The sequence below is a fragment of the Paramacrobiotus metropolitanus genome, unplaced genomic scaffold (genome assembly GCF_019649055.1).
Source record: "Paramacrobiotus metropolitanus isolate TYO unplaced genomic scaffold, Prichtersi_v1.0 Parri_scaffold0000058, whole genome shotgun sequence".
In the NCBI taxonomy this organism is placed as follows: domain Eukaryota; kingdom Metazoa; phylum Tardigrada; class Eutardigrada; order Parachela; family Macrobiotidae; genus Paramacrobiotus; species Paramacrobiotus metropolitanus.
Window position 1 is genome coordinate 278143 of NW_026570278.1, and position 13507 is coordinate 291649.

The 13507-nt window shown below is 41.9% G+C and overlaps 1 protein-coding gene across 1 annotated transcript; it reads right to left on the reverse strand.

The window, feature by feature from the left end:
* Positions 1-9729: 9729 nt before the first annotated feature.
* On the reverse strand, positions 9730-11153 carry LOC129593007 (uncharacterized protein F54H12.2-like). Its single transcript, XM_055489186.1, has 2 exons — positions 10424-11153; positions 9730-10337 (listed from the first exon to the last, which is right to left on the reverse strand). Exons 1-2 carry the CDS (start codon positions 11151-11153, stop codon positions 9730-9732), a joined length of 1338 nt encoding a protein of 445 aa, XP_055345161.1.
* Positions 11154-13507: the final 2354 nt, after the last annotated feature.

Consider the following 13507-nt stretch of genomic DNA (forward strand, 5'->3'; position numbering starts at 1 on the left):
TTCCAGTGTTCTTTTATTCCTGCGAATAACAGAGGAATAGCGCAGCAGGTACACTTGAGGGCCTGGCATCGTCCAGAGGGAAGTGAAAGTGTTTAAATTTAGTGTCTTTTTTGTAGAGCGGTTTAACGTGAATCCTTTGACCTTGCAAATGTGTCTACCCTTGCTGGTGACATATGCATAGGACTTGGGTGCGCATACGGTGACCTCTTCAATATATTCCCGTCCTGTAATTCATTCGTTAAATCTCCCATATAATTGCCCAATGCAATTTCTGGATCCCCAGGTCGATGGATCCACATTAGGGAATCCGTATCAAAGTATATAAGCCGCCTACCCACCTGGGCCATGTACGAATACAGACGGAGCCGTGCATGGGCGGTTGTGAACCTGACAAAAAATTAAAGAATTTAACTGCAGTTAAAAATAACTCAAAGGATAAAGAGGTAAAACTCATGCTGCGAGAATGACATTAGTTTTTGGGTTCGTGCTGATAAAATCTTCTTTTGATTTGTACGTAACCTGTAGTATAGTATCGCTAAAAAATTCAATGTTATGCGTTTCCATAGCGTCGTTAAGGAGGATTTCATAAAAATCTTTCGGTTCCGAAATGAATTGAGTCGTCAGCCGGTCTTCACGCATTCCCAACCGGCCCCAGAAGCTGAAAATGTTTAAATAAAATAATAAAAAAATGACTTTTGTCAGTTTTGCATATATTAAACTTACTTATTTAAAAACAGTTTAGCTAAGGCACGGAGGCCAGGATTTTTCATAACCTTGGCTGGTTCTATTGCGACGCTTTCGCGCACTAAAAATTCTTGAACATAACGTTCCTTGTCTTCATCGGTCTGGACGTTCGACGGCCAACCACTGGCCTCGGTTTTGAGCTTAAGAAAATGCTGAATATATTCAGCAAAAAGGCCTTCCCGTGATTCAGGAAAATGCCAGATTTCATGGACTTTTCTGACAGTATATCCTAAGGCGAGAGCTTTAGAAATCTCCACTGAACACCACACTCCTGTTAACGACCTTTCAGCATCCGTATGTGTGCAAGTTGCGTTCTGCTGCGTGTCAGCACAAATTCTGCAGAGAGGAAAGGTTAGCTTTCCCGTTCTGTATGGCAAAACCGGTAGCCAGAGCTGTTTCGGTGGAAGAATAGTGAGGCACATTAGTCCAAAGTAGTTTTCCAGGTTCTGATCAAAATCTTTAACGATGCGAACGTGCGGTCCGACAGGATAGCGCTTTCTTGAATTCACAAATGGATATTCGGAAATTACATCTGCAAACCTGGAAGACAGTTGATATATATTAATTATACTGTTAAATATGTTCTGAACACAGAAATTTATTCTATATAAAAAATACCGTATCTCTTCTCCTGGGGCACATTTGTAGTGAATGCGAGTGCCGTTCGTCCGGCCACCGTACAAGGCATCTCTTGGATGCAGTGGCGGAATAATTTCAATCTCATTTATACCGTTTTTGAAATCTTCGTCCTCTGTAATGAGCTTATCATATTCACTTTCGTACATCCGGATAACTGAATAGCCCATCTCCCGTAACGCTACTTCTCGCTCCATAGTTGCAGAATACAAATCTTGCATGGTTATTTTTCGTGTCGGGTTTACGAAAGTAGCCTTCGTTGTGCACGGATTGCCGTGCCAGTAATCTCCATAGAATTCGTAAATCAGTTCATTTTCTTCGTCAAAGCCGTCGACAAAAAATTTTCCAATCTTGTACTCTCTCAACAGCTGCTTCCCCTCAGTATTCTCAATGTAATTAAGCCACTTGCTGCATTTGAGAGAGCGCAAGCGCTGATTTGGACTTTTGACAACAGCCAGCAAATCTTTCTCCAAAATCCGCGCCCGCCAAAAGTAGTGGCAAATTCCTGCGATGGTGAGAGCCGAAGTGAACGGGCACAGCCCACTGGAAATATCCATGAACAATTTCCTGTATTCTTGTGAACATACGCGCAGTGTGTTTACGTCCTGCTGACAATATTTTACCAATTCTTCATTAACGTTATATAATCCTTTTTTCTTTCGGCGGTCTTTTCGATAAAATGCTTTAATAAATTTTTTTCTGTCCTTGTTGCTCATCAGGCTGTAATTGAAATCTTCTCTCTTCGGGTAAGCAATAATTTTCCCAAAGTTTTCGGGTCGATTAACTGGATGTGGGAATTTTCCTTTCTGTTCCGCAGCGCCAAATTCCTCGGCCCAGGCATCCAGTGATTGAGGATTATAATTCAGAGTATCTCTGAATTTAATACCAAAATCAGCAACATCTAGTTGCATTATTTTTGCACCATTCATGATGAGTTTCGGCACAATGCCGTTTTTTAAAAGCCACTTTAGTACGAAGAACCCATCGAAGGCTCTCAAATTATGAGCCAAAACGTAGACGTTTCTGTGTAGGCCCGAAAAAAGGAATTCACAGAATTCATTTGTTATATCGCGGCCAATTTGTGTAATGTCGGATGGAAAAATCCACTCTTCACCCGAGTCATCCTGTATTACCGCTAAATTTGGAATGAAATTACCGGTCTCAGGACAGGGAAACGTTTCAAAATCAAAGTATAAAAACTTTGCATTTTCGTGTTTCTCCATGTCTTGCTCAGTCAGAACTTCCGGTTCAATATAGCAGACGTGATCTTGCGGAGCGTGCAATTTACAGATATTACAAAATATTTCTCCGCAGACATGTTCTGTGGAGCGAGACGCCCGTGAAACAAACAACTTACATAACTGGCATACAAAGTAGGTCTGGCAAATTGTGATTCCGTTCCCTGCTGAACCGGCGGTGCGGTGATGGTCCATACAGTTTTCTCCGTTGAATGTACGACAGCAGTCTGGACAGTAGAGTTTTTCGTCACCAGCAGGATAGCAATCAGGCCTCAAGCACTGCTTACAACGATACATACAGCGGTGGCGGTTCTTGTGATCGTAACCTTGATTACATCGATCACACCAGTAGGAAGACTTGAACCACGCTGGTAGGCTTTTCAATACGTCAAAATGATTATTATGGTGAAGAATTTGCAGTTTTTTTTCTGCATATTCGCCAGCAAAAATAATTGAGTTTAGATGGTCGATACTTGTAATCAGGATTTGGTAACCGGGTAGCGCCTGCTGAAAAAGCGGAACATCTTCAAGCGTGTATTGCCGCAAGTCCAATCCTGTATTAGCGATGAGCTCTTTGGCCATTTTTGTTTGCAGCGATTTATCGGAAGCTGTACGGAGACCTTTCAAGTGGTACAAACGATTATATAACTGTGTATCTTCATCAGCCAAGGCTTTGGCAATTACTAAGGCACGGGCTAAGCAAAGGTTATCGGAATTACGGACGCGCACAACACTGCTCATCTTCTCCAGTTTTCTGCGCAATAGAAAGGGTACGTCGTATTGACAAGAGCCAGCAGGAAGATTGGAGTGGTGAATTTCCAGCTCAAAGGATTCATCAAGCACAAATTCCTGGTTTGAATTCAACACGCGCGAAACTTCTTTCATCAATCGCTCCACTGTCATCTGATCACGGCGAATAAAAGGTGTATGTATAGGGTACGCCAGATGACGGTTATGTAGTTTAATGCGACACCTTTCATGATCAGGAATATCAGTTAGGACTTTGTTCAGAATTTCATCCAAAATAGCAGCAATTGTATCAGGGATTTCGGAAAACGGAATATGACTAAGATGATGTACCTTACACTGAAATCTTTTACAAGTCATCTTGAAATGGCGATTATAATAATCGTTTATTGGTTTCAGAATAAAAAAATTTCTTATATGAAAAGGGTCTTCATCGATATTATCATTAACGTCGTTAGCAGCAGCATCATCTTCATCATCAACATCGTTAACAGCATCAGCATTATTATTACCATTATCATGCTCAGCATTATCACCATTAACCACACGTGCCATTTTGACAGATGGAAAAGAAAAATCAGTCTTACAGCAGCAAATCTTTAATTGTGTTGAAATGATTATAGCACTGCTTTATAAAATCCAGCTCGTCCGATTTTATGTCGGCGATATTATTTTTGGAGGCGGTGTCTCCGGATTTTATACGCAACACCAACGATGAATCATCGCTGGCAGTGGCGGAACGCTTTTCGTGAACAAAAGTGGCCTGTGTGTTTGTGTGGCTATCAATAACGTACCAGAAAAGTGTTCCCGCATGCGCATTGGCTGTAGAGGTGGAAACAGCTTTGTGGCGGCCTTTGGCAAAGAGGTTTGAATTGGTCCATTCAACAATTTTGCCCAGAATATCCAGAGTGATGACGAGCTCGTTGCATCGAGCATTTTTGTGGCGGGCAATCACAAATTCGACTGTCGCAAATTTTGACGAGCAAAAAAACGCAATAAAAGGACTCGTAGATCCTTTGCGGTACAGAATGCTATATGCGTCTCGGTACAACTGGTAGTTATTGCGCAATGTCTTTTCGTCTCTTTTACTGCTAAAGTTTTGTGTGATCCATTCCATCGAAGCCGTTGGGGACAATTTAGTTCGCTTAGCTGCTGGAACAAGATGCTGGTCTTCGTTGTCGTCGTCTTTATTGTTGTTGTTGTTGTTAGTCGGCGCACCAGTAGCAGTAGGCAGAGTACCTAAAAAACATTTTAGCACGTTGTTATAAAATGAAAGTAAAGTTTTAATCAAAGCGCAATTCTACCATTAATTGCCTCGGAGAGAGGAAGAGCGGGAGCGGTCGTCGAGGACGTAGGAACGGCATAAACAGTTTGAAGTGGGTGTTGGATTGATGTAGTGGCGGGTGCCACAGCTGTTGGTATAGCGGGCAGTGTAGTTAAAATTTCTTCGATTGACGAAATGGGTAGTTGCTGATCACCGTAGCACAATTCCGGGAGGATGTTGTAGGGTGACAAGACGATGTAGAGATGGCGCTCATTGTAGCATTCATATCGCGCAGTGTAACCAGGTACTGGATTAATAGCTGCAAAATTATGGAGAATTTATTAAGAAAATTTATTTTTCTGCCCCTTCCAATAGCACGTAGTAACCAATGTGAGTCTACACAAGTATTACGTTTCAAATCCTCTCGACGTCCATATAAAGTGGTTAGACGAAATATCTGGTCACCTACTGTAACACAAAAAGACCTTGTATATTTTAAATACTCTTATTCGCAAGAAAAAAATGACAATTTAACAATAGTGATATCAGAAACCAGTATATATATTTTTATGTCACCATAATGAACGATTTCAGCTCCCGTTGTTTCGTCTGCAACATATTAAAACAGAACATCAAAAGTGTTCAAAAATTAATATTTTATTATCAAGTTTCCTATAATTTTATGATTTTTTTATTAGTAATTACAAATGTGGCTTCTGACCTTTGAAAACTGGTTGATTCGGTTGTGGCGACCACGGACTTGACAGTATCTCAGGCTGTTGTGCAGACAGCTGATTATGCGGCAAATTTTCCGTGGGTTGAAGTGTAACTGCTGTTGCCGTTGTTTTTGTTTTTGATGCTGTTGTTGTTGCAGCTGTCACTGCTTAATTCATAAAGTTCAATTTTAGTTTTGAATAATAGACACAACTTATATTATTGTTGCCGATCCCTGGTTATTTTTACTGCCGTTTTGGGTAATATTAAAAGACTAATAAAAGTTTTATTACTGCTGCTGTTTCCCTTACCTAATGCACCAGAATTTGACAAAAATGGTAAAGACGATGACATTGTCACCGTCGCAGTAGTTGTTGGTGTTGGTGGTGGTGGTGGTGGTAGAGGAAGTGGATTAGCATTAAATTCCTTCAACAGCACATTCAAAATATCTTCTGTATCATCCAAAAAACTGAAATTGTTGTCCATTTTAATCAGATATATTGTTGTGTGGGTGTATGACACGTAAAATCGAAAACCATGAGAACAATATTGCAAGTAAATCTGAACTGAGTCAGAAAGAGTAGGAAAAAAACACACAAGCCATGAAATCTTCAACATGTAAAAATATATATGTAAACTAGAAGTAATATGAGGCACAGTATTTTGCGGTGTGATATTTTGTTGCACGACAAATTCTTGCACAGAAAAACGTGCTATCAAGTAAAGTAAATCGACGTCACGGATTCCACTGCCTGACGGCAGAATGCGCACTGGCTTCCTGGTTCCAGTGAAGATTTTGCGCACTGTCCACACATGACCAGATGCTTGCACGGGGTGATCATCGTGTTGGCGTAGCGGACGAGACAAATTTTACACTTCAGTCGTTCAACAGTGCTCGCATCGTCTCCAACAGGCACCTCCAAAGCGTCCTTCAGTGAATACGTCTGCTCTAAAAATTACACGTCCGGATTTTCGAGCGCTTCTTCCATTTCTTCCCAAAAGTAGAAACGCCCCTTATTCTTTGCTTTCGCCCGTTCGATGGCCGCTGGTTCGTATCCCAAGAGAGCTGCTTTCGTGTCCATAACCAGCACACCTGCGGATCACACAAGTATTTTCATGTATAAATTGTTGTACAACAAAATCTTATATAAGACTGTTTGCAATATTGAGAAAGAATTACAGAAGCAGTTGTGTCAAGTTTATACATATTTATTTTTCTTTACCTTAAAAGCCAATATCGGTAATGGGCGACCGGCAAGCCCGTATGACATCATTGATGAACCGTTTGCCTTTCACGTTCATGACATAGACGCAAGCCGGAGAGACTCGTGCATGCTCAATCCATGGCTCAAAATCTTGCGGTAATCCGGAAATAAAAACATAGCAGTAGAAGCAGCGAATGATATCCGGAGGTAGTAAGGGTACCGGTGAAGCTAGCCCTGGCACAACAACAGAGAAAACACTTGTGTTGTCCTGTAAACAACTGACGCCCGGAGCGCGAAGCGCTCCGGTCGTCGTTGTTTACCGCTTCCGATACATTCTTCGAACGTTTCGGAAGCGAGCAACGGGGGTCCCCCACCCCCGTGCGCCTTGGTTAAACGGTCGCCCATAAGCCGAGCAGTTGTGCTGTGCCGCATCCGTTGCAAATGCGGCAGTTAATCGCATTTGCTTATAACGCACACACGCACATGGTAAACTTACCGCAATTGTAAAAGCCTGCTTCGGCCAGCTTGTAAACCAAATGTCGTTTGTCGGCAGGCCATGGCCGGTCGTCAAAAGAAAATGCTCTAGCCAACATTGCATTATACTTTTCGCACTCTGGATTATTCGGCGCCCTGTGGTTGTACTCAATGTTATCCTGATCAATGTCGACAACAATTCCATTTACTTTAGCTGACGCCGCTTGCCGATATCTGAAAGCTACTGTCCCAGTGCAAACATCATTGCAAGCCACTGGATAGATGCCTTCTTCACAGGTCCCCTTAATTTTGTGGCAGAACAGGCAACGAATCTGATGTTTGATTCCCGAGCAGTACCAAAACAGTTCAGCATACTTTCGAGCATTCTCTTCGCTCACTTTACCCCCACAGTTGCGAAATGTTTCCATACGGTTCTCAACACTCTCTGCTGGATATCGCGGATCAGGCCGCTGCTGCTGCGTACCTCGAATGGCTGCGAAACGATCCATTAGGGATCTAGGTATTTTCTAATTACTCCTGATGAAATAAGCTATCAGCCTAACCTTCTGGATCGCCTAACGATGCCAAATACGACGTGAGAACTTGCGTGACTGGCAAGTTATAACAGCAACGCGCTTGTAATACTTGTTACGCACTAGAATTTTGTGCAACAGAGAAATATTTTGCTGCACTTCATTTTATTGCAACCCGATGGAAGAGTTGTTGTTGATGGACATAAGACAGTGGATATATAGCAGCAACACTTGTGTCGACTGCGTCTGCTTTGCACTCTCGTCAGTCTTCTTGTCATTCTTTTCATTTTGATTTTCTTGGTTCTGATTGAATTCAGATTTATTGTGTTACAGCAGCAGCAGTCTTTACAAAAGCAATGACTGGCCTGCCACCAGTTAAGCGTTCGTTTGTTCCCGACAAAAATGATCTAGTCGGCGAAGCCAAGCGAAAGTTTGCCAGCGGAAAGATTGCGTTTTATTACGAAGGCTTCCCTACGATGAAATTCGGTTACGATAAGTTTGTTTGCTCTCGAATTAACAGCGAAACTCAAGCCATGGAGTTTGTAATCGGGGATTTTACCACCAGCAACCCAGGTCCGGATGCCAAGTGGTCGGTCGGTGAGAAGCACATTTTTCTGACTAATGACCAGTTTATGCGGCTTGTCGGCTTAATCTAGAACAACATTGCCAATGCCACATTAATTCGCGACCCACAGCTGAGTAGTGGCAATCTGTCAACGCTCTTCCATCTTGGCAATGATGTCTACTTTGTATGGTCCAGTTATGATAATGTGGCACTGGCAAACATCCGCCAGTTTTGTAAGCGAGGGAATGGGGACATGCAGGCCACGAAAAACGGCGTCTCGTTCGGCATCAAGTCTTTTGAATCACTTCGCACGACCATACAGGACCTGACAATGTTTCGTGACATTGATGCTCTGTTGAAAGCACGTAAGTCTCCGGTTTCAACTGCAACTTTGGCGGATGCCGATTTTACTTCCCTGCTGACTGGATTGCCGTTTGCCATGTATGGTATGTGGTTGGATCGCTTGCACGAAAACTGTGCTCGATGTGGCGAAATGCTTACGCTGTTTACACAGCCGACTGTCCGTGAGGCTAGTCATTCGTGTGAGTGGGGTATAAATCCGCTGAATTTAACCGACGAGATGACGAACGACATCATTACCGAGCTCGGTAACGGTAAGCGGTTGATTGGGATGATGCTGTTGCTACGTCCATGGGGTCAACTTACTGGATTCGACAACATTCTGAGTTTCAACGCCAAGCAGTTTCTGGAACAGCACAAGGAAGCGCTATGGGAATCCGTCAAGCGAATTGCCGTGGAGAAGCTGAAGCTTACGGAAGTTGTCAATGGGAAGCCGAAAGGACCTAACAACGCCATTAAAGCCGAAGATGGAACCAGTGCAAGCGATGGCAACGTTGGCGACTCCAACACCGATAGCGCCTAAGACGGTAGCGTTCTCCTGTGTGCTCGTTTGCTTAATATCTTTTTCTGCATGCATCTTGTGATAAAAAAAAATTGTGAAATGTAAAACCCCAAAAAAATTCATGTTTATTACTGTTGCTGCTGCTGCTGCTAACGATACTGTTACTACTACTATACCGTTTTTACTACCTCAGGGACCAAAAAAAGGAAATGTAAAACCCAAAAAGATGTGCTGATGTTGCTTTATTTTTCTTTGTCTCCTTTAATTCTACGTAAGCTCTGCATACATTGCTGTGTTAATGTTAAAGTGATTGTTTATCCATTGACAAACCATTGCGTCATTGTTAGCATAATTCTCAGTGAAATAATGAATAATGTCTTTATATGATTCTCCGCTAGCGCGCTTATGAATAAAAAAATACAAAATTGCCCGCAGACTGTCGAAAATGTTTGTTGTATGCGTTCCATTTGATAAACGACTTTTAAATTAGCTATCCAGTCTTTAATCTGACAAAAAAGCTCCACAGGCCGTCCGTAAGAGTCGAAAAATTCAATTGACGTTGGTTCACTTTGATAGAATGCCAACCAGTGTTCACCAGGTCCGGTGGATACGTCCGTGTTGACAATGTAGGCTGCTGGTAAATTTTCAGTTCGTTTAGGAAGTGCGTCACGGGCATAAACCCCTTGAAATATTCTTGCTGTTTCCGAATTCTCACATAAAAGTTTGGTTATTGTCAGATTATCCATATTAATTTGTAAAGTCACAAATTAACTGGCGGAAATTGTTAATTTCTATCACCGCGTCAAACGTAAGAAGCGTAATCATGATCGTCGGCTGTCTCAGCGGCTCACTGAAGACTACACGAATACCCAGATTCCCTTGACGAATCAAACTCAGTGGGCCAAGCCCAGTTCCTCCAGGAGTCAGGTCAAAACCATAAATGCAGAATCCTTTTGCATATTCGTCTCGATTAAATGGCAGCGCACCGAAAGGACTATTGCGCCTTCCTAAAGTGTCTAAAAGACCATCGTAGCAGTCTAAATACTTTCCGTTTGCGTAATCCGGTTCGTACGGTCGGTTAGGGAAGGATTGTCCATCAACTTCAACACTGATTTGAGATAAATTGAAATGTTGAAAATTAAAAGGATTAGCCTTTTTTGTGCCGTTGAAAGCATCCGCAGTGGCAAAAGCTACAAATAAGACTTTCGGAACCTGACCAATGTGAATGTTGTTAAATACAGTGCTTTGAATATTAGCCGGTAATTCGATCGGACGCATGAGAACGCGTTCAATTGGATACTTTGCCGTTGTTGTCAGCAACCGCTTGCTAATGGCATTCATGTACTCTGGAACACCTGTAATAGCCATAATTGAACTTTTTCAAAGAAAACTGTTAATTTTTTTCAGTTGGAATAAATAATTTCTATCAACCCTAGCTTACCAACATAACGTCGTACGAAAATTCTTGGGTTGCGTATAAACAGCCTATATTCACTGGTTACCGGATTTGCCCAATCGCGTAAATAAAATTCTGGTTTATGCAAAACAAAACGTATCTGTAGTGGAACTCCTGTTATCAATGGCTTGTCTTGCATGAAAATGTCGGAAAATAATTTTCCGCTAAGGGGAATGTATTCATATTTTGTAAAAAGCGTTAGGCGAGCTTGTTCTCCCGTGTTGCCAGCAGCGTCATCAAAGCTTCCAGCTTTATCCAAATAGAAACCGCTAGAAGTCAGCTGTGTTCCCATTGCATCCTTCGTATAACTCAGTAGACACTCAAACATTGCCCGGTAGGGGTAGTAGATTGCACAGTCGCTAACCAGTCGGTTAGCTACTGAAACCTGAACTGATTGAAACATTGAGTGAATTAGATTATTGACAGGAGCACAAGTATCCGTCATTTGGATTCGGTCCCAACTGTTGTCTGTATTCCTTTTTTTTAATGCTACTTCTAATTCTATGCTTAAGTCTGGCAGGGAAACCATGGCATTTGATGAGGGGGCAATGTAAAAATTAATGTCACCACCGGCCGGAATATTTTCCGGAATTGCTGCTGTTGGTCCTATTCTTTCCTCTTCCGTTCGGAACCGGTCTGCAAAAGACGGAGGAATTGCGAAGATATGCGATTCAGCGGCAATAGCGGGTTCCGATCCTTCAATTATGGAAGTCATTTTTCTATATGTAATCTGGGAGATCAAATGGAGGAACACGTCCGATTTTTGTAATGCGTTTTCGTTTGAATGCCTTCTTTAATACCCCTTTTCTTCCTTTTTTGCCACCGTTAGATGACTGCTGGGCTGGGGCATGAGCTTGTGCAATTCTGCTGCCAACAGATTTGGCTACTTCTTGTACTGCCGTGCTCGCCGCTTCTTTTAAATGAGGAGTCGCTGCAGCTAAAGCAGCTTGTGCTTGCGGCGCAGCAGCCCTAACAACTGGCGCAACAAAGCGCGCCACTTTGGAAAATACGGCCCGAAGAAAACTTCCGAAACCGCCACCGTTCTGGTAGCTTCCGCGATAACGCACAAATCCACCACCTAGCTGAGTATGTCCCAACAAATCATCAAATAAGCTTGCTTCCGGAACAAAATTTTTATAGCCCATTTTTAATATCTTGCCGGCCGAAAATGAAGTTTAACCATTGATTTTCCGGTCGAGAATTTAGCGTTATCACCGAGATCCGTAGCTATAGTTACCTCAATTTTGTCGAAAATCGGACGTAAAAGTGGAACATAATGAGGCATTTCAAAGCGTTCGGTTATAATTTTGAATGCCTCGGTGTCCTTAATAGGCACTGCTCTTAAAATTTGCGCGTATGTGTCTCCCAGCAAAGTAAAATCTGCGACATCACAATAAATATACAAAGATTGATTTCCAATCTTCGCGTTGATAGCTTCCTGTGCCGTGCACGTAAAACTCTTTATTAAAATCGGCGCTGGCTTCGATTTTTTTTGTACCGGCTCTGAAGGGTTAGAAGATTGGGACGGACCTGTTTTCTTTGAACTTGATGCTTGACTGCCTTCGACAGGTTTTAAATTCGGTTGCGTTATTTTCGGCGGCGTAGTGGATACTGGCACAGAAGGTAGAGTTGGAGTTGGTTTTATTCGCACTTCGGGTGAAGGCGGTAATACTGCCTCCTTTACGGGTGCTGAGATTTTTGCCGCTGGTGATACCGCTGTCGAAATTTGTTCTTGCCTTTTCTTTTCAATAAAAAATTCTTCTAGTTGTTTTAAACCGTCGACACTCTGCGGTTGGTCACTCGTGTTTACAGAATCTGGATAGCCAAACAATTGTCGATAGTGAATTCCTAATATTCGTTTGAGCAACTCATTATTAATCGCTAAAATAACTGTATTGGCTGCGATTATGATTTGCACTTTCTGATTATTGGGAAGTAGCTGAATGGAAAACGCTTTCCTTTTTTTGGATTCTTGTCCTTTTGCAAGTAGAAGCTTTGGTGCTTGTTGAGATATTGCCTCAATGATCTGATCGTTAGTGTAGTTTCCTGCGTGCAAGGTTATACGTTTTTTTTCAAAAATAAATTTTTCCATTCCGATTTTACTTTCCGAATTTGGAACAATATCATACACTTGAAAACAGTCCATCGTCTGTTCTCCGGGAAGGTTGTACATGGAATTCGGATAACATAGTTCCACAACAGCCACCTCCCACTTGCCAGTTAATGAAATTGTTTTGCATAGTTTGGTTTTCCAACTGGAGGCCGTATTATCCATATAAATATCCGTACATGCATCACTGGGAAGGGTTACGTAAAATGGCTGCTGATATTGCAGACTATTCATTTTCGAATCCGTGTTAGTTCGGCTGCATAGAATTTTCCTAATATTTCTTCACCTTTTGAATCTGCAAGCCGATAGACAGGTTCTGGCGTATGAGGTATGACTTTTGCAATTTTAAATAGCTCTTCTTGAAAATTTGTTTCGAATCCTTTTTCAAAATCTCTTTTTTTCTTTGCAATTCTGACTGAATCGCCTACCTTAAATATTGCTTTCTTTCTTTTTTGGTTCGTATTGCCATAAAGTCGATTAAATACGAGAAGAGAATTCTCATCAGAAACGTCCAAAGGGCTTAAGCCATGTGAAGAATGCGGGGTATTGTTATATGCGTTCACAATGTTTTGTAACTGATCATGATATAGGGGCGATTTTCGACTTGTGAATAAACGCCAGATGCGATCACGTAACGTGCGAATGACGCGTTCTGCCATTGAACATTTTATGTCATCATTTTCCGAACTAAATAACACAATATTTTTCTGGCGGAGTAGTTGTTTTACATGCTTATTAAAAAATTCACGACCCTTATCAGCCTGTAGTTTGTCAAATGGACCCATGCGGTTCAGAATTTTACCCAATGCCACGGCCGTAGATGGACCGTCTTTATACTTGATTAGTTCGCATTCTATTTTCTTAGAAAAGCAGTCAATGGCAACAAGCACATAAGTGTATCCTTTATTCCATTTTTTGAACTTTCGCATGTCCATCAAATCGACTTGTAATTGTGAATT

What these genes read in the sequence shown, in the direction of transcription:
- LOC129593007 (XM_055489186.1), bottom strand. Translation starts at nt 11,153, where the DNA reads ATGACTTCCATAATTGAAGGATCGGAACCCGCTATTGCCGCTGAATCG. An exon ending in TTTCGTACGACGTTATGTTG is followed by an intron (nt 10,338 to 10,423) that starts GTAAGCTAGGGT and finishes TGGCTATTACAG; the next exon opens with GTGTTCCAGAGTACATGAAT.